Genomic DNA, 26,624 nt, shown 5'->3' with positions numbered 1-26,624 from the left:
GATAATATAACCAACCGTTTGGTAATAAATGCAAAATATTTAGAAAGATCAAATTTTTTTTATTATACGAACTTTTATTATACCAAACTTTGAAAATTATTTCATTCAACGTTTGGTAGCAGATTCTTCATTCGGTATGTGTGCAGTGAAAATCTCCGTTCTTATATACATATTAAATCGCCCGTTAAATACGCATTCATTAGCCATGCACTTTGCGAGTACAATTAACGTTGTTTTTTTTTCTGGATGAATTTCTAGGGGACGATTCCCGAGGGAAACTCGATGAATGCCGCTCCATCGCCGGTCGATAGAGTGCACCGGTGCGCTGTGGGGCGAGCCGGGGCATTGGGAGAACCGTCCTCGGACAAACGACACGGCCTACTCCGAAACGAATTGTGACAGACAGCCGGTTTTCGAGTCGTCGTGAGTGCCGGGCATCGCGACGGCGGTGACGAAGCGATGCGCGCGACTCCGCGTGTCTCGCACGGCCAATAGCGCCGATCACGCGCGCGAGTCGCGGCAAGAGTTCATTTATTTTGACGAACGGTGCTACGTGATCACGATACATATACATATCACATAACACACACACACATATATGCCACGAGGTGCGAGAAATCAAGACTGTCCGCGATCGTGTCACGTGGGGCTAATCGAGCAATCGAGAAACGAGATATCGTATGTTGTCTCTTTCTCGCGTTCGCGTTCTCGGGACGTTTAGCGAGTGAAGAAGATGTTTAACTTTATGAAGAAGGCCGCGGAGAAGGACGATAAGGAGAAGCGGAAGCGCGAAAAGAAGGAACGGAAGGATGTCAAGAAGCGCGATCGCAGCAGCATGTCCGCGGAGGAGCTTCTGCGATTGGACGAGGTAAATGCAAGAACGTATCGCAGAGGAACTCTCATTAAGAATTACTTCCGCTTTGCTGTGGCTCTTTTCAGTTTTCCTGCAAATCGCTCAACTATAACAGATTATTATAATCTATATCACTTATTTTATTATTTATCTTAACTGCGTAAGCCTTGCCGGTCGTTTAATTTTTTTTATATTAAACTTGTGACGTATGCGCGATTGGTTATCGCATCTCACAATGACAAGATGTGTGTACATTGTACAGCTTACGAATTTACACGAGTTGCACGAAGTTACCGATATCTTGTTCGGATTACAAATCATATCGACATAAACAAAGTTATCAATATCACGAAGTGATAAAATTCTCCATTGGCTTTCGTCAATTGATATCATTGTAATAAACTGTGCATTTAAAAAACGTGTGTAAATCGTGATGACAATATGGAGAACTTAATCGGTAGTAAGAGAATTTTTAGATAGAAATAAAGAGCGTAGATATGCGTTATAAGATTTCGTCTTGAGAAAAGCTTCTTTTCTTTAGATCAGTATCATCGCCAGCCGGATGTGGTTTCTCGCGATAAGAAGTGTTGGTCGCATATTTGCACATTAACGAAAAAAAAAAAAAAATTGCAAATTTGTTCTGCGACATGGACGATACGTCGTTACAATCGCATCATTCAAAGAATAAAAGAAATCTCTTAAGAAAATTCATAGGACTCTGTATGGTAGATATTTTCGGCGGTACTTGCTTGAACGGGCCCTCGAAAACGTCATTTTTTGGCGCTGTGTTGTAGGTCCGTAGATCACTGAAAATTCCCGGCCGTCGGAAGGAGAAGGAAAAATTACCGAGTGGCATCACCGCGGATTACAGCGCGTCGTTTTTCGCACATCTGGACCGCGATCTTCTAGATGCCTCGCAGAACGTAGGTCCAGGTGCGACGTTTAGTGCCGGTGCCAGCAGTTGGGCCACCAGAACACCCGACGGTTTGATGCAGAGTGACTCGTCGGAGGCGTCTCTCACCTCTCTGACGACGACCACGACTACATCGTCGACGACGACGAGTCACGCCGGCGGTCAAGCCGGCGGCAAATGCCTACCGCCGTTACCGCCGAAACCGCCCAAGCGAGGAATCCTCAAAGGGCCCAGATTGACTGTCAACAACTGCACCACGAACGTTCTTTCGGAAGAGAACACGTTGCAGAATGGTACCGAAACTAGTTACCAGGAAGCCAGTAATCTACTGGTGAGAAACACTCTTCAGAACGAGGTGATTACTTATCAAAACGTACCGGCGCATCTCAACAGCGTTCTGAACAAGGACGACTGCAGTGAAGAGGAAACGATGTGTCAAACCGCGTGGCACATCGTGCAACAACAAACGATTCAGCAACAATACCAGCAACAACAGCAGCAACATCAAATCGACGCCAAGTTGCTTCAGGTTAGATAACGCTCCGCTTTCTCTTCCGCGCATCGACCGTGGCGAAACCCAATTATTAGGATCATTTCCGAAACGTGTAACGAGATGCCAAGTGATGGTTTGTTTGATATGATGTGACATTGAAAGAAAATCCCGTGAAACAAACCAGGACGAATAGTATCTTTTGCAATTTTTGCCGAGTGATCATATATTATATTTTCCGTAAATATTTTCATAAAGAAATTTTTTAATTAAAATTTTATATAAATGTAAATAATTTTTATTAATTTTTTATTCTAAGTAATGAATATGTTACAGATATTTCATGATTCAAGATTCAACTTTGTCTCATATCATGAATCGTAAATCAATAATAAATATAACAGGCAATAAATGTTTCGACACGTAATTGAAGTCCATTGAACTCTATTACATTCAGGTTGTCACCAGTGCTAGTCCATCCGCGGATTCCTTGACCGACACGACAAACTCGAGTTTCGCAACGCCACCGTTCAGCCTATCGCCCGTTGGTGAGTCCCAGGGTTTCTCGAGGTGGCGGTCGTCGGTCTCCTTCGAAGAACAGGGAATCGAACTGCAACTGCCAGAGATCGTGCCGCTCGAGTTACCTGAGCCTAGGGAACTCACCATCCAGAGGCAACCTCCACCGCGAAATGATTTTGGCTTCTCGCTCCGTCGCGCTGTGATCGTCGAGCGAATGGCAAACGGCGTCACGCAGATGCGACCAGTGATTTTCGCCGAACCTGGTGCTCTGGTGCAGCACAACAATGACACGGGTCTATTGCCCGGTGACAGACTGATCGAGGTCAATGGGATCAACGTGGATGACAAGTCGCGTGAGGAGATCATCGATCTCATCAAGAGCTCTGCCAGCAGTGTCACCGTAAAGGTAACCCTTAGATTAATAATTACAGTGATTTCAAACAAATACTCGCACGCATTTTTTCAAACAATTTTGAAGAAAGAAAAGTACGAAATTACTATAATACAAATTAATAGTTAGAAACGTCTTGCATTTTTTTTGTACACTCATCTTTTTCGTGTCTAAAAACTGATTTTATAGGGTGTATTTTTCAAGAGTACATTTATTTACCTAAATTCTATACTTGTGTTCTTGTATATACATATATAACGTTCTCATCGCGTGATTGATGTCTTCGTAACTCATACAGATTGAATGATGAGAAATCGAGAAGTCGGAGCGTATCTTGAATATTGCGCAAGCGATATACTCTCTATGCCTTGTATCTTTTCTCTTCTATAGACTATACCGGTCATGTCCTTTTGTACTCCGGAGTGAACGAACCTTTCTCTCGTTGAACGCGAGACAAGCTTATTAGCATAAATCCGATGGTATTTACTGGAAAGCAGTCTTTAATAATTGAACGCGGCGAGACATAGCGTTGTAACGACACAGCGCTATAACGACCTTATGTTAGATTATCAGTTGTCAACGATTAGCTTATCGTTCATTTTGTTAACTACTTATCGAGTTCGTCACGATTGACCTTGAGCTCTTTAAAAATATCATTAAAAAATGGGTATAAATGTTGTTCGCTATCGTACAGGAAAATTCACATCGAACGTGGTGAAAGGCATCGAGGAATCTTAGGTTCTTCAGAGGTCATAGAAAGGGGTCGGTCGAGTGTCGTTCCGTAGACCTTTATTACATCGCAACAGCGAAATGTCCTGCATTCTAATCAATAAAAACAATTATTATCACGTATTTTTTTTTTTCGTTTTAATTTGAAACATCATGAGAAAATTAAACGTCCGGCTGAATAAAATATCTTTATTTCTTAGTAATTGTAAGATCGAAAGTTTGTAATGCCGTATTTTTTATTCGGATAGGCAATGGTTGCATTCAGCAGGAAAACTTTGCGATTATATTTTACTTTTTAATATAATTTGTGCCTAGTCCTGAGTTGTTTACTAAATCTATATATATATAAATGTATAAGTTAATTATATTATTAAGAAATCTTACAATAATCGAAAAGCTGTTTTTTCCGCTGAGTACAGCCATCAATTATACGACGTTAAATAGCAAATGTTACAAGAACTACCATTATTTTCATTGATTTGTCCGACCACTCGTCGCATCGTGTCGCTTATCCTTATTTTAAACGAGAATGAATGTGACGCAGCCCATGAACGCACAAAAGGTGCGGGCGAGCTCTTGGTAGGACAAATGATTGCGGTGCGATGTCGGCCGGTTCATTGCCACTGCTGGCAACAAATATAGCGGGATCGTGAGTCACGGTCCCCGCTAATAAAACTGTACTCGAGACACGAGGGACGGTCGTGTGAAAATAGCAGGCTTACCGAGAATCCGATCTTCTTCCATCGTCACCATCGAGCAAATCGACCACCATGAGCGCGTGCGCCTCATAAAGAGGGGCCAACTTCTCTCGCGGGCCCGGGCTCTCGGATCTGGAGAACGGATATAAAAGTAAAAAAGGGGTTTCAGGGGCGGGAGAAGATGCCCAAGCGTGTCTGACCTTGCCCCGTAGCCACGGAATGCTAAAAATGCCGCCGCGTTCCCGCGCGGCCAGAAACGAAATGTGTAATTCCGTCCGATTGTGCATCGTTCTACCTTTCACTGCTTCCTCACGCGCGCAGAATGCAATCTCCGGAGTGGATTGAACGGCCAAATTCGGGGATTTTATGCGTCTACGCGCGTCAGAAAACATCCAAAGGATCGATGAATACGCGACGCGCGCGTTTCCGCATATTTAACTGTACCATGGCACGATGGAGACGTGTTTCTTTGAAGAACGATGACGAAACGTTCTCCTCGGAGAAAATAGAAGTGCCTACGATTGCGTGCATAGGGAAGCGAATAATATCGTTATGCGTGGATGTACGATCGAGTTTATTTATCTAAGAATTAAGACACTTAAGCACCTCGGAGCGCAACCATTTCCAGAATCCAAACATGTAAATATTCGGAAATGCTGGGCGCGTAAGAGAGGACGGGAGAAAGGAAATGATCGTAAAGGCGAGAAAGAGATACGCAGAGGGGGAAAAACCGGATGTAATTCACAAATCGAGCGTATTATACGCTACATACAGGGTGTGTCGAAATTTGTATTACCTTTTCCCTTCAGGGAAGAATCTCTCGGGATTGCATTTATTCTTTTCACAATTTTAACCCGCGCGGGGCCCCGATATATGTTTCTCAATAAACCTATATCTATCAAAACTGAAAATATCGCGCGCAGCCATCCTGGCGTATCAGAGCGTGAAGATACCTGCTTTAATGCGCAATTCTCATTTATCATCGTGATAACTCCGCGAGGAACTGAATGGTCGACGGTGTAAAAGCGGAAAATACCGGCAGGGAAGGCTGCATCTACCGGGTGTTGTTGGTCCCCAATGCACATGCAGTACCTATGTGAGCCTGTGAAAGACCCGGTCCTTGCTCCCCCCTTTTCTCTCCTCTCTCTCTGTTGGCGGCATGGCAGTCGCGTCGTCAGAAGGAACGTGACGTGATTTACATACTTATGTATAGGTAACGCGCCGCGCGGCAGGCCCCTCTCGGTCAACATCCTGCTTCCTGTTCTCTCTGTGTTGCACGAGCTCGGCCTCGTGCGCGTGAGTCGTGTGTGTATGCACGCGTGCCCCGTTATACACGTCCGATGGACAATGTGTGTGCATATCGGACATGCAGACACGTCGATAACAGGCGGAGCCATCTGTAACGGTGATTAATCGAGATTAGATGAACGACGAAAGATACCGGACAATATTCTATACGTTCGATATTACACTTTATTTTTTAAACTCCGATATAATGTGATAGAATCCTGATTTTTTCCTCGAGAAAGTTGAGATCTTTAAAAGAAGTCCTTTACAGAAAGATATCAACTTTGCGTTTTTCTTACATGACAATTAATAATATCGTTTTTATTTCTATGAAAATCGATGAAAGTTCGACGTTACTTTCCAAAAAATTTCATTACGAAATTTCAACACATTATAATCTAGAGACATGTGAAGAATTTTTATCCATATCACTTTGAAATGTTTGTCGCTTTATTTATCGTATATGGATATTCATGACGTGACTATTCGTAAACGAAACATAAATGAATTTTGCCGCAATCACCGGCACGCTCAAGGGCGTGCTCGCGTGATGCATACGCATTACAATATTAACGTGTCGATTTCGTTGCAGGTGCAGCCAGTCGCCGAGCTATCGGAATTATCGAGACGCGGTTGTGACGGACGTCAAGTTGAATTGGCACCTGCAAATATCCGCAGCGGCACGCTTCGCCGGTCCGGCAGTTTGCGGTTTCATCAAAATATAGTAAGCCTATTGCCGTTTGCCGTCGATTCAACGTATAAAGCTTGATTTATATAAGTCAAGTTCGCTGAGAAAACTTTGCGAAAGAAATATAAGCAGAGGAATTTAGAACATCTTTTAAACCTTTGACGATCGTCAAAGTTAAATTATTCATTTACATCTTCAAGTTTCTCTAGCTTGTGCCATGTTCATATTTTTTTTTTTATATTTCAACGTACAATATATTATAACTTAATAGTTTGAATAATTTCTATGATACATCATGTGTGAAAAGAGAGCCGAAGAATAAAGAGGGCAGAAGTAATGAGATAAAACGCGCGCAATCGACTTAGCGAAGGGTACGCGGAGAAATATAAAGATGACGCACAAAGAGGGCACGAAATTGCAACGGAATGCGACAGGGCTGTATAGCGTGATGCGGCAGCGAGGAAAGAGGAAGACAATAGTAAAGAGACGCTCACTTTCCACCCACATTCCCTAGAGCGGCGTAGTGGCATAGCAATCGCATAACGGTACATCTCTACTGACTGCCTCGTACCGTAATACCTCGTTTCCGCCGAACTTCGAGCTATAATCTAAACTACGGGCGCAGCCCGTTACAAGAAACTGCCAGCTTTTCACGGCGGCGCTTGGGCACATTTTAAATATCCAGAGTGCATCGTGCAAATTAAGCCTCAGAAAAATACAAATATTACCCACGAAAAGAAAGAATCATCTTTTTCCAGTGAATTTTTGAAGAGTGACAGATATCTAAAGCCGTCACGCTAGGGATTGCGCGATCGTCAATCACAATCGCGCAATCGCTAGGGTGATTACGGCTTAACACTATATATGCAAATTTCCCGAATGCGGTGAACAATTCGCGTTTTACCGCGAAAGCTGAAACTACAGTCATTATAAACGAGACAACAATTGCATAGATCACAGTGAGTAGTATTAAAGCGAGATACACATTGATCCAGGATTGACATTCTGAGGAAAAATGAACACGAGTGTCAGGCATTATTCCCGCACATGTTCTCTTTCATTCCGCGGCTTCTCTAATAGTCGAGCTTGCAGGCTTTCGAGAAGCTGCCTTCATTAAATTAAATCGTCACGCGACGTAAAACGCGCATTCCTACTCGCAACGAGATCGAAGCGCCGTTGTAATTGAACACGCCAAGAACGAGCGGGATCGCATCCGCATTTCTGAATTCATCGATAAACGTGAAACGCAAATTGCATTGTACATATATATATATGTCAAAACGTATATTAACTATATTTTCACACGATATATTCGTGGGATAACAGGATTCGTTGTTCAAGCCCCCGGCGACAGTTTGATGATATTCTATTTTAATCTCAAAGTGGAATGTGAAGAAATATCTATGGACGATGTTCATAATCTGTTTTAAGACCGTCTTAAATAGTGTCTTAAGATGCGAATGCAGTCCTCTAATTGGCTTATGACAGCTTAAGAGACTGTACTTAAGACATTCTCAAATATATAAAAATTAACTATGAATACACCGGCCTATATTGTACTTACAGTAAACGCAGAATATTGGTTTACTTTGGTAGAGAACTCTCTAATTGTCGCCTTTATTAATTCAGTTGTTTAAGCTTTGCTGTCAATCTCGCTGTAATAGAAAATCAGATCTCCACCGCAGTCTCGCTTAAACTGTAAAACAGATATAATTGAAAAATAACGCAATTGTCTTGGGAATAAAACGAACACGATTATCGTGAACACGGGCGTCGCTGCGCAATTTGTACACACGTCGGATGCGAGCAACGACGTGTCGTAATTGGCAATTGGCTCTAACAAAGTGCGACTTACGTTGAAATGCACAGCAGAACGAGTACGATATTTACTGGCGGTCGATAAAGCCGACACTGCAGCGGCATAGCAAAGAACGTGCTGCCGACGTGTCGTTGTGGAGAACAGCACAATACTTTTCCTACTTTTCAATAAGATCCCTCTTCTCAAAACTTTCTTGCGTATACATTGAATAAACAATTTTCATTCATTAAATGTTTTATAAAAATCCACACCTTTTAATCTGACGAGATAGATACTTGACTTATATTATTTTTATATTGAATTATTAAATTACAAGGAAAGAGATTAGAAAAATATATTTTGAAAAAAAGTTTTCTTAGAACTTTAATTAAAAGTTAAATTTAAGGATTAGACACTCAAAGAAAGAATTTTTTGTAATACATTTAAAAAAATGTATTAAAGTTTAATTTTTCAATATTCGTTGAATAGTATTAGTTGAATATTTACTAAGAATGTAGACATATTTATGTGGATATAAAAATCATTAATTTAATTTAATTTCAATTTGTTAATTTATCAAATATTTATTTACCGTAGCAAAAACCATAACAAAAAAATGTTAAATTAGTACTATTCAAATAATTACTTATTAAAATTTATTACATTTTTTCAGTGACAATTGTATAAGTTACATATGTAGAATATATATTCTACATATGTAACTTATACAGTTGTTACTGAAAAAAATGTAATAAATTTTAATAAGTAATTAAAATTTATCGAAAATCTAACATCTAAAATCGAACATTCTTTTATAATTATTGCAACTAAATTCGAAAAGTTATATTTGGATTGCATATTGCTATGTACATTAATTCTACATGTAAAACTACTTGTATAGTTGTCATTATACAGTTGCTACTACTATGTCTTTTTCTCTGAATGTAAAATTTTCTAAACGTCCCTTGACGTTCGTTATTTCGGTGTCGCGAACTGTATTTCCGAGATCAACGAGAGAACAGTCCTCCGTGGATATTAAAAGGCTAAAAGTGAAAAAAATCACAGAGACCGACAATCTCGCGATCTTGCTAATCAAAGAACTGGCGAATGCCGCCAAACTCGGATCAGCGCGCAGCTACAAAGTACGAAGTTTTGCTTGGGGTGGTGCACGATTTGCAACGTCCTCGCGTAGCTCACCGCCTCTCTCTCACGGTGCGACATGACGGCTCGCTCGTTCGCGAGCGTATCAGCTACGTAAATGTCAAATTACGTAATTAGAATTACATGTTACGCGCTACGTAGTGAGTAATTACGCCGTTACCGGCGCAACACTATTATTACGCCCTCGAGGAAGGTACTGGGTATACCCGTGATAACATCGCGCCGATCGCCAGAGGATCCCCACCGCACCATGCCGGTCGCTCGTCGCGATATATGTAGGCCAATAATCGTATCTCCGCTGTGTATAAGAACGCGAGCAGGATCCTTTTTCCATCCGGAAAATCACACACCCGCCGCAATCGTTATCCTCGTCGGATTCGTTAAAAGACATAGGGTAAACCCGGTATATACGCCGCACCTATCGAAAACTTAATTTATCAATTATTATTTACTATGTTTAAAGCAAATTAATTATACAAATAAAAACTTTGTATCATTTACTACTGTAAAAAAAATATTAGAAATCCAAAATAATCTATTTTGATAATATGGCCACTCGTATATAATTCATAAGAAAATCACAAATAATCTATAAATAAGATGTAAAATGACGACGTAACTTGCATTGTTTATTAATATATGACAATTTTTATTGTTCAGAATGAAAATTGGAATACAAATAGGACTTAATACAAGTTTTTTAAATAGCTTCAAATCTTTGAAAATAATCTTTAAACTAATCGTTTAAGATTTATCAACATTTATGCATTAATGCAATGTATAATTGTTAGAATTAACAAAAACTTCTTAAATAGAGCGTCTGTGCTGCGGCACAGCATCCCGCTCGCTAAAAATGCCGTATATCCCAAATAAATGGGATATATATGACAACTAATTAAACAAACAATACAGGAGCAAAGCACTTGTATTTTGCTATACAACATGCTTTACTATTCCTCTACACATATGTATTGCAAAATAACCACTAAGTCTTTTACACGCTCTATAATAATCATTTTATGTAGATTATAAATTATGATGGCACTACTTATTACAGTAAAAAATCGATTTAACTCGCAATAATTTCATTAATATTAACAGTAAAGAACTGAAATCATAACATAATACTAATATACAATAAAGGCATGTAACAAAGTTATTGACGGAAAATTATCCCCACTCCTTCTATTTTTTCTGACTTCTGCGGCGCATTTCCTGACGCGGCGTATATACCGGGCTTACCCTATATGCTAAAAATTCACTATTTCCTTAAAACCACTGTAAATGTTGTCACTAACAAGTACTTTCTTAAGAAAGTGTACGATAGCACGTGACGCACTAAAAGCGATGCACCTACGGTTGCAGTCTTGCAGTGACGTCGGTCAGTTTATTGCCTATAAATATCAGGCGTTAAAAAAAAAAAAAAAGTAGGTTGCCCACGCGAGCAGAGGGCTACGCGAGTTTAACGGCCTCTCGTTGTACGCATCTATATGGCTTTGCAAGCTATTACTGGCATACCGTTGATGAAACGCGTATACTACACTTCAGGCAGAGAAAATATAAATAACGAAATTACAAAATTTCGTTATTTAACCTCGAATTAACATCGGACGATTTCTACACCTCGAATTTTAATTAGGAGAATACATAATTACAGAGACGTCTCCAAATTTAACGAATTCGAGAGGTGTATGAGGTTAACTCGTAAAATCCAAATGGCGCGAATCGCTGAAATTTTCATCGGCGGCGTCGTGTTATTTCGCAAAAATGAATAGGCCACTCAAGCCGCTGCGAATAAATTTGCATGCAATTGCGATCGGTATAGGCAAAAGGCGAAGTCGGTCGCTGCATTCGCGCGGCGCGGCGCGACGGGGCGTAATTCGTATTTTATACACGTAATCGTGGTGGCTTGGGAGTCCGCGCGTACGTAGGTACATACGTATGCGTGCGCCCGCCCTCTTATCTGCCCACGTTGATGCGAGACGGCGTTAACGCGTTATACCCCAAGCCGTCAGCGGCTCGTAGCGAGAGGCATCTTGATTGCGATAGGCGAGAGATGCCGCGTGCATTACGCTCCGGCTGATTCTTGGCGCCTCTCTGACACTGGCCTCTCTACCTCCACCGTCGCATCGTCCCCGTATGGATACCGTGTACACACTTCCCGATGTTCTCAATCTTTTACTCAAGGAGTTTTCATCCTCTTTGTGACCATTTTTGTTTCTTAAATGAAATTTCACGCTTTTTGGAAATCGCGCAGAATTATTTATGGTTTTTAAACGTACACATAATGTTCTTTTCGTACGTAATGCAAACTCTAAAAATGATATTTTGCAATATTCAAATCTAAAGATGTACGAACATAACTAATACGAATACGAAGCCTATAACAGTCTAGCTTGGATCTTTAATTGCTTATATATATCATAATTTCGCGTGAATTTATTTACTGATATGTGTAGTCTTTCCAAACTGCGCGCCGAACAATTGTCGGTCTTGAAACGCAACTCCAACAAACTACTATCACGAATTAAATTGATTATCAATTTAATAATTAATTGATTCTCTTTTTGGCATTTAACATCTTATATCGATGTTAAACTATATTAAAATCTGGAAATAATTCCTCTTATCGCGAAAAATATTACCTTGGCCGGGATGACACTTTTCATTTCTTATTATCTCTTATTATTTCACTTCTTATTAACTCTTCGTTTCTGTATTTTATGTATAGGTATACATCATTACGTATACAGATATACTTTTATATATTCAAATTAGAACTCGTGTATTGTAGAGCCGAGTTTGAATTTGATAACACAGTTTTGTAGTGAGTTTCTTCGAAATCAATGTTAGGGTGATGCCCGGAAAATGGAGCAATCATATCGCGAATGTATGGATTCTATCGAGCGAGTCGCTCAAGCTTGTTTTAAATCGAATCAAGATGGTTTACACGCATTCATGTAAGCATGTTACTCGCACTGTATGGCTCCAAGTACGCGCGCTGTTATAGATTTACGACTCGCGTCTGCTACGATCGTACCAGTCAATCCGGTCTGTCCGTCAATCCGTGAGTCATCGGACGTTGTTCTTTTGCTCGCGCGGATCGAAAACAATATTCAGTTTTGACTCAAATGTTAATTTGGATCTGGTCGCATAAAAGCGACTACTTCAACAACCATTTAATTTCATACAAAAAAAAAATAATGTAATCTTTCCTTGATCTGATCTTCTCGTATAGATTTTAATATTTTCGCGACTCTTTCTTCCTCGCGTCGAATTGGACAACTTTCTTAAATCTACCACTTATAACTTCATCGGCCGCAACCACGCCTACGCCAATCGCTATACAACAACGCACAAGGTCGGTTTAGCAATTCGCGCAGCATGAATGACTAAAAGACTCGTTTTCCATATTTCATTTCTTTTTTCTCTCTGCCTCAAGAATCTGGCGCGGCCTCAAACGACCTTCCCTCGTGGATTCTATCGACGTTTTCGATAGGCTCTTATCGAGGTTTATACCGTATTCCTTCTTACAATTCTTAAGTGCAAAATACCTGCAGTTACGGCTGCGTTTACATTTACCTTCGTGACGTTTAATTACATAAAGCAACAGATTTCATTATTGTTTCTTCGAGACAGTAATGTGTACCGTGAAAAGCGCGCGATAGGATAGTAACGCGTGCGGCATTAAAAGATAACGGTTATCGAAATCCAATTGTTCGTCGAATGCGGCGCGTCAAGTCGAGCTTGCCCCGTTCGTCGCGTATATACGTTATGCACTCGCTCGCGGTCCGCATCGAGGGATCACCGGCCGTTCCGACCTACACTTTAATTCCAGTTGTTCCACCTATCTCCTCCGTCGTCCCGTTCTCCACTAAGCGCGGCATAAAAATGCGCATAGCGCGAGTCGCTGCACGGAACAATGTTACCGTGAAGCCCGGTCACACTCACGTGCACCGTGAGAAACGCGCCCGTTCGGATCACTCTTGGCAGGAAATTTCTCAACTATGCAGAAGTTTTGCACTAACGACGCGTTGATCGACGGATACGGGTGTCGCAATGGAAAAAAAAAAATGCAATTACGATATTAATGATCGATAATTGAGGACGATAATTATAATGTGCGTTAAGCGAAGTATTTATACCAGATATACGCTACGTCATTCTACGTATTGCTAGTTTGATCTTTCCGATTATATCGATAATTTCCGTACGCATACTAGTAAATGTTACGACTGCTTTTTTGCTTCTAATTTTTTTTATCTCACTATCGATCTACATGGAAAAAGATAATGTTGAATTAATATCATTTTTCCGTGTGTCGCGATAGCAATATTGGAAGCAAACAGCCACGACAGTGCTGACAGCATTAACGATAGCAATTATAGACAGAGTCTAATCTTGTTAATTTAATTACACAGTATTCATGAAATAAATTCGTCATGCTCTTGTTGTTACAAAATGTTATTTGTTTCATTAATATTATCGTTGAACTAACAAAATTACTTTCAATTAGACTGCTGTTGGCTAATGTTTGATACATCTTTTTTTTTTCGTATACCGTGCTAAGTTATTACACCACGATCTCGAGTTAGCCTAAATCATTCTTTTTCCCGCGAAAAAAAAGTTAATATATCTGTTCTAAATAAAGGTCTTATAAGTTCTTTATAAGGATTTCATCAAAATTCATATAAAGAATTTATAAAGTCTTTATATAACTTTATAAATAAATGCAGCGAACATGTATATATTTTTAATATAGTTTATATTAACAACTTATTTAAGCTTGATAAGTCTTTATTAAATCTTATTAAAGTCCAATTTATATAATTTAATTAAATCTTAACAAGTTTTAATAAGTTTAAATATGGTCTTATATAACTTAATATGGATCATATTATATGGTCCAAATTAAATCTATGTAAGGTTTGAAAAAATAAAACCAAATTTATTAAAATCATTATTAAGATCTCATTTAGTATTATATTAAATTTTAATAAAATTTCTATTTAATTATATTAAATCTATATATATATTTTTTCGCGCGGGTTCTATCTTGCAGATACTTTTGTTACTTTGATAAAATGTTACTTGTTCCATTAATACCGTGATTGAATTATAACAAAGTTATTTTTAATAACTTCTATTAGCGATGTTAATAAATCATTTTTTCTAATACCGTTTATCGTGCTAAACCAATATAAGCCACGACGTTCTCCAGTTAGCCCAGATCACTCTTTCGTTCTGGAGATCTAGTTCCAGAGTGCGCGTGCGCGCGCAATATTTAAATCTGCCTTTTTTCTTTATCTACTTCTAATTCATCGATCTGACGCGTCCCACGCGCCGTAGACAAAATGTAACGAAGAAATTGTCGTGTAGCAATCCACCCACGATCGATTCCACGACGTTCCTCGAGTCTCCGCAATGAATACGCACCATTGTCGAACAATGACAACGATGCGTCATCGGTCTGGCATATAATTTAAAACCTAGAATAGCGCGTTTAGAAAACATAATTGCCTCTTTCCTCACGATCGATCGAACACTACACGTCCTTGAATGGTATCATCCCGTCCAAGTGACGCTTACTCTGCGAATTTCATCGGATATGAGGAAAGAAGCTGAAACGAGAAGAGTCGCTTTATCGTTTTATTTCATTACAGTCGATACGGCATCTGCATATATGTACTTGGGTATTGCCGATATATGCGAAGCGAATTATTCGTACATCGAGAAATTCTGCGGTCGTTTCTTGCGACCAATATGGCCATGGCCGGTGATACTCGGACCGCAAAGAGCTAAACACCGGCTGCCGCGCCGTTATATTACGTCTCTCTGTACTGGCGCATGTTTGTGGCAATGTCCGCCCGTCGAGTAACTCGCTTTTGGTTGGACGCAATCTCGCGTGTTACGAGTTTCTTAAAATAGCAGCCCGGTGCTCCCTCGAAACTTCACGAATGCGCTTCTCTCGGCAACACGTGCGAGTCGTCGATTCGACGTTACTGCACGTGACCGATCCATGAATGCCTCCTCGGACTTTAAAAGATCGGATTTTCTTCCCGCCACGCTTATGATCGAAATAAAAACGTCACGATTCTATTCGAGAGTAGTGAGGGGAATGTAAAACTTCAATTCGAAAAAGTTAAAGAGTATTCTAGCAGAATATATTTTTAGAGAAAACAAAAAAGCGGAATACAAAGTATAAGACCATTTAAATGAAACTCATGATATGCCTGCAGCTTTCATGTTAAGAAGCAAGACTAGGCTGAGAGTTCCTTAAATAAGATATTTCTCTCATGCTAGTGCCTAGAACTCCCTTCTGTAGAAAGCTATATATAAACACTTCTATACTACTCCCGGCATTTGCTTCGCGTCTCGCTCGAAGCTTTCAAAAACACGGGAGCTTTGCACGGTAAAAACGGCAGCTATACGTATACTTGAAGCCGAACGATCAAGTCGAGTTCTTCTTGGAAACGATTCCTGGTTGCACTCATGTTACGCTTCCGTAGGTTGAGTTCCGTGGCCTCTTAAGAGGAAGCTTGCCATTTAACTTCAGACAATGAACGCATCTATATCATTAGCGTCAAACTAGATTTATACAAAATGAGTGAATATATATTAGTGAACGTTTTAATTCTGAATGATGGTCCGAATGTAAAATTGTGGTTTGCTTTCTTTGGTGTACTTTACGATAAAGAATTATAGACTTGGTCTATAACCTTTTTTATATTCTCTCAAAATAACTGATTGTGAGTGTCGCGAAAAGTACGCAAATCTAGACGTCGAATTATTTCGCTCGGATCTCCGAATTTGCGCTAATTGCATCTTGATCCACAATCACCGTGAAATCGGATCGGCCTACTAGCCGACTGTTTGCCGTCTGTACATAATCGCGGAGGAAGGACGTTGAAGTAACCAAAGCCGAGCGTATGGTTGGCCGACCGATGGAGGAACCGAGAGGGGACATCCGCGCGACAGAAGCGGGGGACGAGGATGGAGGAACGAGTGGTGAGCGAGCGGGAGAATTACGTTTCGCGCGTGATGGAGAGAAAGAACTCCCGGGCGGCTCTCGTGGGCACACACACGCCTCTCTCGTTCTCCACAACGAGAGGACCTGTCTCTGTCTCGGAGCACCAGCGTTGCTTCAGTCGACACTCGGGAGACCCCCGTGATGCTCCTCGTGGCCGAGTGTCCTGTCCTCGTGACCGTCGTAACAGTCTCGCGTCATGAGAGGACCTCCTGGAAAGAGCCGCGTCTCAGTTTTCGCGGATGTGAGTCGTTGGTTGAAACGTTTTAAAACGGAAACTGAGAGAGACGTGTGTCAGAAAATCGATAAGTTTGCGTGATGACATTTGTATCTTCATGAATTAGTATATATCTCGATCGAGTTTGACGAGACGATGATCAGCGGTACCTCCCGAGAACTGCTTTGAAAGATATGCCATAGCGAATTGCGAGTGGAAACTAAGTGATTGATGTTTTCTATTGCTTGTCGTGGCTGCCAGAAAGATGTGGGACTAATGGGATGATAAGATTAATGACTCACTAACAGAGTGGATACCAATCAAAGCAGTCAAGGAAAAACATATATATAGTATAACAAGGTTTTAGGATTATCTCAAACGCTTTACGTTAAAGACATAATCTCACATGATCGCGCTAAGTGACGAAGAAATTTTCGACTTTCAACCGTTAATGAAGAATTTCTATACATGTGAATTCTCAAGCAAACTTAAGAATACCTGCTGCGTAGGAGGAACCCCGTCGGGATTGGTGATAATTGCGTTGGGAAACTGACGACGTGTGAAACCTGCTCCTTTTGGAAGAGAGACTAAGAAAATGCCGCGCAGCAGGGATGAAGTCGATAATATGTCGCTCGATGCACATCATCTTCTTCACAGATCTTGTAGAGGCAAAGCTCATGCCAGTGGGATAGCTAAACAAAACAATCGCCAAGGCTTTCCCTCGCAAAAAATCCCAAAATCACCGGCGCAGGATTTTTCCAAGCAGCACGAGTTCAGCAATGGTGTCGTCCTCGACAGGAAGCATAGCAAAAATAGTACGAGCTCGTGGGAGTGCAGTGACAGCGACAGCATGCACTCCTCCGAAATTGGGCAAAACGGTTGCTCGGATAATCGACTGATCAACTCAAATCGTGTCTTCGAACGAACGTCAAGCGTCAAATCCAATGCCAAAGAAAAAATCAAAGGATCTCAAGGACTCAATCAGTACTCGCCGTCACTGCGAGCTACTAAAAGCTTTAAGAAGGAGAGCTGGGCGGACACTTTGCGCGTAGGATGCATGGACGACAGGATCAAGAGAATGGAAAAAGGCTGGAATGACAGTAATGTCATTAGAACGCCGAAGGAACGCAAGTGGCACAGGATCACAGCGGAAATAGAGCAGAAGATACCGAGCATGAATAATGGGATACGAATGTTCAGTTTCAAGAATAGCTGGGCCAACAGCTCGAAGAAAGTATCGAAGAGGAGTCGGCCGAGTCACCAAAGATGCGCGAAACCAATTCAGGACATTATCGAATGGGAGGAGTTGTTCGAGATGGCCTTGGCTAGAAAGATAAGACGAAAAATACGAGAGAACGGAAAAGTAGAATCGGGCATAATGAAGAATGTGAAACGTGGCGGAGAAAGTGATCGCGCGAAGGACGAAGGAGAGTGTATGAAGCGCCTCGAGGTCCTTTTGGAAAATAAAGTTACGCCGCAAACGGACGAGGTATGGTTTTGCAAAAGATTTAAAGAAAATCGCAAGTTTCGCCAGGCTGCTCAATTCATCAGCTTGAATTAATATAAAATACAAGCGAACAAGGTTTATCTTAGAAATGACGTTATCCTCTATCCGAACTTATCAATTTCGATTAAAAGCTTCATCTTCGACGTAATATGCGCCTTTAGAGAATCCAGGAAATATCTGGCAAATTGTCATCGCGTGAGAGCGCGTGAAACTCGTTTAAAGGGCAAGCTATAGTAATATTCAAACACAATCTCCTCATTTAGGCCTTCGAACGAGCGGCGCGGCGCGGCGTTTGCCGCGTATTCGTGAAACAATAGCGCGTTGTGCTCTACCAATCAGCCCCGAGACCTGATATACAATAACGTATGTAACCAGGAAACTCACTGTTCTGTCTTCCTTACCTGGTGGAACCACACGAGTCACCGTTTTGCAATTGCTCGATGCGGAAATCGATACGCGAGAACTCGCAGCTGCACCGACGACGGTGATTCACAGATTTAAAGAGAATAGAGCCGCGGGACACACGCTTAACTTTTGTTCGCGTAAATCTAAACGATACGCTAATTTAAATGAGCTATTTTAATGATTACATAATTTCAATGAACGTCCTGTAATTATAACTAATTAGTAATTTAGAGAGTTATACTGATAACATTCAGTAAAGTTGTCAATAAGGCCGTTTGTTCTTTCTTGAAGAACGTTGTTTCGATACAAAGTAACAAATTGAAGACGCTTATTTGTCTCTGCCTTTGAGATAATAGTTATTTCATTCTGAAGAGGAATACAAGGACACGTGAAAATGAGGGAAGATAGGAATAGAAAGGATTGAGTGAATGCCATTTGGATGTTAATAAGTAGCCGTAGTTAATGGTACGCAAGTCTGTTTGTCTGTAGTCGTAATATACGTAGCCACGCAATAAGACGTTTCATAACGATTCATCGTGTCTGACAGCCGCCGGTAACGAAATCGTCGAGGACGTCGCGTCGCCGGTACTTTAATCGTGTAGGTGTGCGCTGTCCTCGCTAGACCGTTCTTATAGTAATCAGCGGGAAACTTCTATGAAGCTCAAAACTACAGAATTTATTTCGCGCCATGGAGAAAAAAGAGCGAGGATCTCATCGCGTGACTGCGAAAGCAAACGGAAAAGAAAAACGCAAATAATTTCAAAGAACGTAGCTAATTCTCTATTCAATTAAACGCAACCTCTCGGATTTTTTCTGATTAAAGAACAATTAAGAATTGAAGAAAGGTATTTAAGTTTTACCTTTTAATTATCTATACCTAAAAAGAGCTACTTATTGAATCGAAATCGCATATTTAAAAAAATTGAATTTTTCGAAAAACCTTTTTTTTAAGGTGGATCTCAATATAAGAAATTTTCTTTTTTATTTTTTCTACTTTTACTTAATTGACGCAACAGACACATAAAAATTGTAAATAAACGATTTGTATTAATTTGTAACATTGAGAAAGACTATCGGAGTCGAAACGTATGATTTTGTTTTTTGTTAATTTATATTATTATTATTTGAATTAAAGTAGTTATAATATTACTGGCTCTCTGCCCTTATTAATTTTTATTTATACGCATAGAGCCTTATTATTATATTAATTTCTCTTTTATCTTTTTGCTCACTTTTTTTAGAAACTAGATATAGCTAATTCACGCGTACTGATGTCACGTGCTTCTTTTTGATGTTGCACAGGCGCGATCGGAAGAACATTTGGCGCAAGAACAAGCATGGTTAACTTCCGAAAAAGTTTGGTTATTGCATCGCGGTGGTTTCACTCCGGCCTCGAAATGCGATCCCGCCGATCCCGACACAGGGAAACTGAGGATCCGATTGACCATCTCCGGAGAGGAATTGCTCGTGGACGAAGAAGACGTAGAGAAGGTATTACTTATTACAGTTGACTTTTAATTATGTACTTTATTAATCAATCAACCTAAACGTTACATCATGATAATTTACTTATTGTTTACATCTGTTAGGCCAATCCACCTCAGTTCGACAAAGCTGAGGAACTCTCGCAATTGCGATTTTTGAATGAATCATCCGTTCTCCACACGCTGCGACAACGTTACGCCAGTAACTTGATACACACGTATGCAGGAGACAGCATGATCGTTATCAATCCAGTCGCGCCTTTGGCGATTTATTCTGAAAAGGCAAGGTTGCTTTAGAAGTTTACTTGCTCGTGTACCACAGTTTTTTTTTTTTTGGTATAACAATTTGATTAAATTATAAAATTGTAACATCATTGTCGACTTGTGCTTTATGTAGAGGGAATTAAAAAAAAAAAACTTTCGCATCGAGATTCATGTATTATTAAATTTTATATTTATTATATGTATTTTCATGCCTAAGAGATTCTTATCTCTAAAATTAAAATTCTTTCCACTCCTTCTTGCGCTCTAGGTCGCGCATATGTTCCGAGGTTGCAAAAGCGAAGACATGCCGCCGCATATTTATGCTATAGCGCAGTCAGCCTATAGAGGAATGCTGGCAACACGCAGGGACCATTCTCTAGTTTTCCTCGGCCGTAGTGGAGCGGGGAAAACGACGAATTTTAAACACGCCCTTCATTATCTTGTGCTGGCCGCTGGTACGGTTAACAAGGCGAGTATAAACAAGGAAATTGCAACATCGTCACTTTTTGTATACGGATTGTTTTTAAGTGAGGATCGTTTCTTTTTTTTTTTACAGATATTAACAATCGAAAAGCTAAATGCACTATTTACGGTTCTCGAGGCTTTCGGAAATAGTAGAACGCATATGAATTCAAACGCGACGCGTTTCACGCAGCTCTTCAGTCTCGACTTCGATCAGTCGGGTCAAATCGCATCGGCTTCTCTACAAGTGAGAAAATACGTTTTTGCCTGAGACTATTCGACCTAGGACTTAAATAAATGACATTCTGCTTTCTCTCCCAAGATACTGCTGCTGGAGAAGTCAAGGATAGGCCGACGAGCAAACGGGGATCCGACGTTTCACGCTGTTTACCGTTTATTAGCAGGCGCGGAGGGTGCACTGAGAAAAGAGTTACACCTCACGAATCTAGTCGCCGAAAACAACCCCTTCGTCACGCCCTTGCAGAAGCACGAGGACAAACAGCGTGCTATGGTCGAGTTTAATCGTATCGTTGCCGCGTTAAGAATACTCGGCATCTCCGAGGCTGACGAGAAAGTCATTTGGCTGGTGCTGGCTGGCATTTATCATTTGAGTTGTGCTGGCGCCGTGAAAGCTGGCACCAGTTCGCAGAGCAGGTGGCAGTTCGCGAGGGTCGAATGCGCGGAGAAAGCCGCCAATCTACTCGGTGCTACAGTGGAGGAACTGAGTCGAGTAGTGTTCTCGAATAATGGAGGAGGTGCCGGAACACCGAGCACCCCGAGACCAGCTCTGAGGACACCCAGCCCAACGGAACAGGGCAAGGATGTCACGGGACTTGATGCTTTGGAAGGACTTCTAGTCGGACTCTATTCCGAAGTTTTCCACTGCGTCGCAGCTCTTATCAACAAGTAATGAATTTGTTAAATACATTTTTTGCTCGTCTCGAATGCCATAATTTTCGAATGCCATAAAATATTTCTTTTCTCATTTATTATATTTCATATATCACAATTTTAAAAAATTAAGATTGATGAGTTTTAAGAGATCTTCTTGAAAGTTTGAGTAGCATCAACAATGTAAATCGTAAAAATCGAATTCTACAAAGTCATTAAGCACTTTGTTAACATTTATATTCTTGGTCAGTATCCTATTAATAATTTTCTTGTCATTTTTTAGATCCATATCATCCGCTGTACATACGGTATCATCTCTGCTGCTGTGTGATTCGCCAGGTTTTCAAAATCCTGCTTCGTGCGGTCGACAAACTGGTGCAACTTTCGAAGATCTTTGCCACAATTATCTGCAGGAACGTCTGCAATTACTGTTTCATCATACTACGTTGGTAGCTCCAAAAGATAGGTACGAAATATGCCATGTTTAAAAAGATTTTCATTGAAATTGATTGAAAAATTTCCTACGGGTTTCGAATCCTAAATGTGCAACAGCAATCTCCGATTGAAAAGTGGATTTCCCATTGACTTTTCTAAATCGGAATAAGCACTTAATGGAAATTAATGGATATCAATAGTATATTCGTAGACAAAATCAAATAAGTCGAATGGATTTTTCAGCGATATACATTCAATAAGGCTTGATCGCGATCAAAACGAGATTCAATCTACAAATATTGAATATGTATTGTAGGAACATAGATTGAATTAAACTCGACTAAAAAGTTTTTTCGATTAATCGACTATCGTCAGAAAGCAAACTAAATCCGATTTAACTTATATATAAAGGATAAATATCCCATTTATTCCAATTGAATAGTACCGAATCAAGCGTGTGTTTTACCGATAGATTCTTGAGTAAATATCAATTATTATTAAAAGTAGTGTCTGATAGAAATTTCCTATTAATTCCTATTTGTTTTCAATTGTTAGATTTTTTGTTCCGATTAGACTGATTCATTTCCATTAAATTTTTATCGGATTTCATCGGTTCCAAGCAGTTTTAATACTTTTAATACGAAGTTTTAAGCGGAGAAGCAACGGTCTCAAATTTGTAGTCTTTTTTGATACTAATGTGGACATTTCTGGTTTTTTTTTCAATATTTATAACTTCTTCACTAATGAAGACATATACATTTTTTTACTATATTGTTATGTTTCTTAATGTTTGGTGTTTCGGCTTAAAAAATGTTTACCCTAGTTACTTGCTTCTCTTTGTGAAAGTTAAAAGGTTAATTAAAAATATTAGAAGTAGAGGTAACTTATATTATTTATATGGTTATTAAATAAATATTATGAATATAACATTAAATGAATACATTAAATATTATATTCAACTTGTAAAAATTCAGATACGTCCAGGAAGGTATCGACGTAGATTACGAAGACGAATATGATGAGGAAGGCATTGGGTCGCCTCAAGGTTTGGTTTCCCTCCTGGATCGCGGGAGCTCGCAAAGCGCGACAATGTTGCGAACTAGTCAAAGCGATCTTAGCGGCGGCAGACAAATGGAACGAAAAGGATTACTCTGGCTGCTGGATGAGGAGACTGTATGTCCCGGAGGCAGCGACGAAACTTTTCTGGATCGTTTATTTTCTCATTATGGAGATCGAGGTAAAATTAATAAAATTTCTCGATATCGCGATATTTATGCTAACCTTACGTACGAAAATAATAATGTATGTACATGAGATATGTCGTAATTATAGATCACCAAATGCTTCTGCGAAAAGCGCCTGGTAACAATCAGTTCGTTTTACAACACCTGTTGGGAACAAATCCTGTGCTTTATACTGCCACCGGTTGGCTTAAAGCTACACGCGAGAATCCCGTCGCCAAGAGTGCCATTACGATACTTCAAGAAAGTACAAGGTAACGTTATAAAGACTCGTTTGTCCAAGTCTTCTAATAAGTTAAATCAGTTAAATAAATTCTATCATTATATTTGTATGCTATTAAAATTTTAGAGAACACGTGAGCATGTTGTTCGTAAGTGCTCGGGGTGCTGGAGTTTCCGGTGCTCTATGCAGCTCCATGCCAGGACTTGAGGGCACGCAATCGTTGAGGCGAGCCTCGAGCATACGAAGAACATTCACGGCCGTAAAAAGAAAGAATATTTGTCTACAAGTAAAATTCACCGTAGTGAGTATCAATTCCTTTCCGATGGCGATTTAAATTAATAACGTCTCGATCTTTCGCTCCTTTATTAACGAACTTTCGATTTCACTTTTGAAATGTTCGCGGCATCGACCGATTCCTCTGCCGCTATTCGCGATTGGTCGACGCGGTGTCAAAGATCAGACTATTATCGCGTGTTCTATAAAACATTATCACAAGGCCGCACAGGCGTCGTGCAAGCTAACTTAACGCGTATTGACCTTCGCCCTAAGCGAGACGCGAGATATATTTCAGCCGCGCTGAAAATGTTCGGTGAAACCTGCATTACGACGTTCGGATGCTACCTTGTGCTGCTGTTCATTTTTCTATTTCTCGCTCGTTATCTAGTAAGAACAATACGGCGATTCTTTATTTATCTCGCTTTATTTATACGTTCGCCTTTGACATGTTAAGCGGAAAAGTACAAGCGTTAATTGTCTTCAGGATGGTCTCGTAGAAACACTGCGGAGAACACGCGTGAAATTTATACACTGCCTTCTGCCTCAACACAACGCCGGTTGTACCGACAATAAGAGTCTTCTCTCCGTGAAATCGAATCAGAGCGAGGACAGCGTCATTAATGTGCCTCTTCTGCGATCACAGGTAAAGTTATGTTAAACTCTCTAAAGAAAGAATAAAAAAAAAGAATAAAATTTTACAGAACACACACAATAAAAGATATCAGTTTTCTCTTATCATATATATGTACTTTCTAAATATCGCTTTTTATAAATCAATTAATCAATTTCATTGGCAGCATTTAATTTTGTTTATAAAAAGATCTAGTAGTAAGATCTAATATTAGATATACACAACTCTGACGCACATATTTCAATGCGTGCTCGTATAGATTCGCGGGAGCCAGATAATCGACGCTATCCGCTTACACAAGGTTGGATTTCCGAAGCATATGGCCTTAGGTGAATTTAGACGTCGATTCGGACTATTGTCAAACGACGTGAACGCACGGCCCGGAAGTCCCGTGACCGATGAACGCCGCGCCGTGGAAGACATGCTGCTCACCGTTGACGTCGACCCCGCGTCCTATCGAGTCGGTCAAAGTCAGGTGAGTAAATAATACCTTCGAGTACAAGTCCAACTTTAACTTTCAGTGCAAACGTAGAAAGCAGACGCGCTATCCAAAACAGCGAAAACGTTGTCATTAATCATCTACAGAATCTGCATCAAATAATATCTATTTCGAGAAAGTTTGTTAGGAAATTTATCAAGTGTGAAATGTTATTTCGTGCCGAGTGTGCCGAGTACACGAAACCTCTGAGGAAAAATTAAAAGTATGACGAAAGTTGCGATTAAAGTTATTTAATATGAAAGGATTACGGTAAAATAAGGTCGGAAGGAGACTAATAAATAATTTATCAAACGCTCTTATGTCGGATGATGGTGAGGAGTGGCACGTTAACGAGCTATACACAACACTCAGGGACTGTTAGAAAGCCATGATGTGTTTGTAGCTCGTAATCTTATCGTCTTTATTATTCACAAAATCGTGACATCTCATATGCCGCGCGCATACAGCTCTTTTTCCGACACCGCGGGAGTATAATACCCGCTTTCTAATAGTTTTACGACCCGAGAAGCTTATAAATTTTTTGCGATGCACTTTTACAAGCGCAAATAGTCGTCGATTTTTCTCACTGAGATGAAGAAGCGACGGTCGTTTTACGGTGCGACACGCGCAGAAAAGCGCTTTCGTCTCGCAGCTCGAGACGTACGTGTGTCAACGCACTTTCGCTGACCGGCCAAGAAGTCGTTAATGGAATTCAGAAGGGAAAATGACGGCCGTCTACGGGCGTTGTGCAAATCATCGCGGCCCCGACGCTTCCGCGAGCCGATAATTGTTCTCGTCACGAAGACGATCGAGCATCGCCGTTCACGGCAGCCCATTTTAACATCCGTTCTTCGGAGCATAACTAAACGTTCAGAATTGTTGAAGAATATATTTAAGAGAGAATATCCTTTTAAAATATCACGTTTCTATAAGAAAAAAAAAAAAAAATAATGTCAATCGCGAGTTTTATATTTTTGAACAAGAAGTTACTTTCCGTTTCGATTCTGATTTTAAGGCTCATTTTCATAATATATGATTACCTAAAAATAAAAATAAAAAAATTCGTGAATGAATTTCATTGATAAATTTCTTAATAACCTTTGATCTTTAAGTAACCATTGTGAAAACAGGCTTAATTTATGTTCTGATACTTGCATAATAATCGAATCAGGAGATTGACTGATAACAAAATATCAGTCAAACTGAACGTAACATCAAGAGAAGATTTTACACGAGTAAAATCAGGAAAAAGGAAAACAAATTCGAAGTGGAGTTTAACGAGATTGCAAGCGTTTATTAATTCTTTTGAGAGTTTCCAAGTGAAGATACGCCAAGATGCTTTCGTGAGATTGATTACGCTTCGTCAGATTCTGTGTTAGGCCGGAATCAGACTGCGCATTGCAAATTGAGATTGAAGATTGAAAATTGAAATTTGACCAATGAGGATAAAGAAATTTTAGCTCCTATTATTTTGATTAGCCAAAATTCAATCTTTCAATCTTCAATCTCAATTTTCAATGCGTAGTCTGATTCCGGCCTTATAAGTGCCGCAACTT

General features: G+C 40.1%; 1 protein-coding gene across 1 annotated transcript in view; it reads left to right on the top strand.

The window, feature by feature from the left end:
• The first annotated feature begins 709 nt into the window (after positions 1–709).
• Positions 710–26,624, top strand: part of LOC108774871 (Myosin heavy chain-like) — a 49,523-nt gene continuing 23,608 nt past the window's right edge. The window contains exons 1-15 of the mRNA XM_018541091.1: positions 710–868; positions 1,648–2,295; positions 2,714–3,181; positions 6,473–6,604; positions 19,986–20,174; positions 20,273–20,449; positions 20,700–20,900; positions 20,988–21,140; positions 21,216–21,799; positions 22,068–22,250; positions 23,194–23,456; positions 23,552–23,714; positions 23,810–23,984; positions 24,444–24,602; positions 24,850–25,065. Coding sequence (XP_018396593.1) covers positions 734–868; positions 1,648–2,295; positions 2,714–3,181; positions 6,473–6,604; positions 19,986–20,174; positions 20,273–20,449; positions 20,700–20,900; positions 20,988–21,140; positions 21,216–21,799; positions 22,068–22,250; positions 23,194–23,456; positions 23,552–23,714; positions 23,810–23,984; positions 24,444–24,602; positions 24,850–25,065 — 3,846 coding nt within the window. The 5' untranslated portion in view covers positions 710–733. The remainder of the gene's footprint in view (positions 869–1,647; positions 2,296–2,713; positions 3,182–6,472; positions 6,605–19,985; positions 20,175–20,272; positions 20,450–20,699; positions 20,901–20,987; positions 21,141–21,215; positions 21,800–22,067; positions 22,251–23,193; positions 23,457–23,551; positions 23,715–23,809; positions 23,985–24,443; positions 24,603–24,849; positions 25,066–26,624) is intronic.

This window comes from Cyphomyrmex costatus, unplaced genomic scaffold (assembly GCF_001594065.2).
Source record: "Cyphomyrmex costatus isolate MS0001 unplaced genomic scaffold, Ccosl1.0 scaffold275, whole genome shotgun sequence".
NCBI classification, from domain to species: domain Eukaryota; kingdom Metazoa; phylum Arthropoda; class Insecta; order Hymenoptera; family Formicidae; genus Cyphomyrmex; species Cyphomyrmex costatus.
Note: the sequence above shows the minus strand (reverse complement) of the source record. Positions and strands in the feature narration are given on the sequence as shown.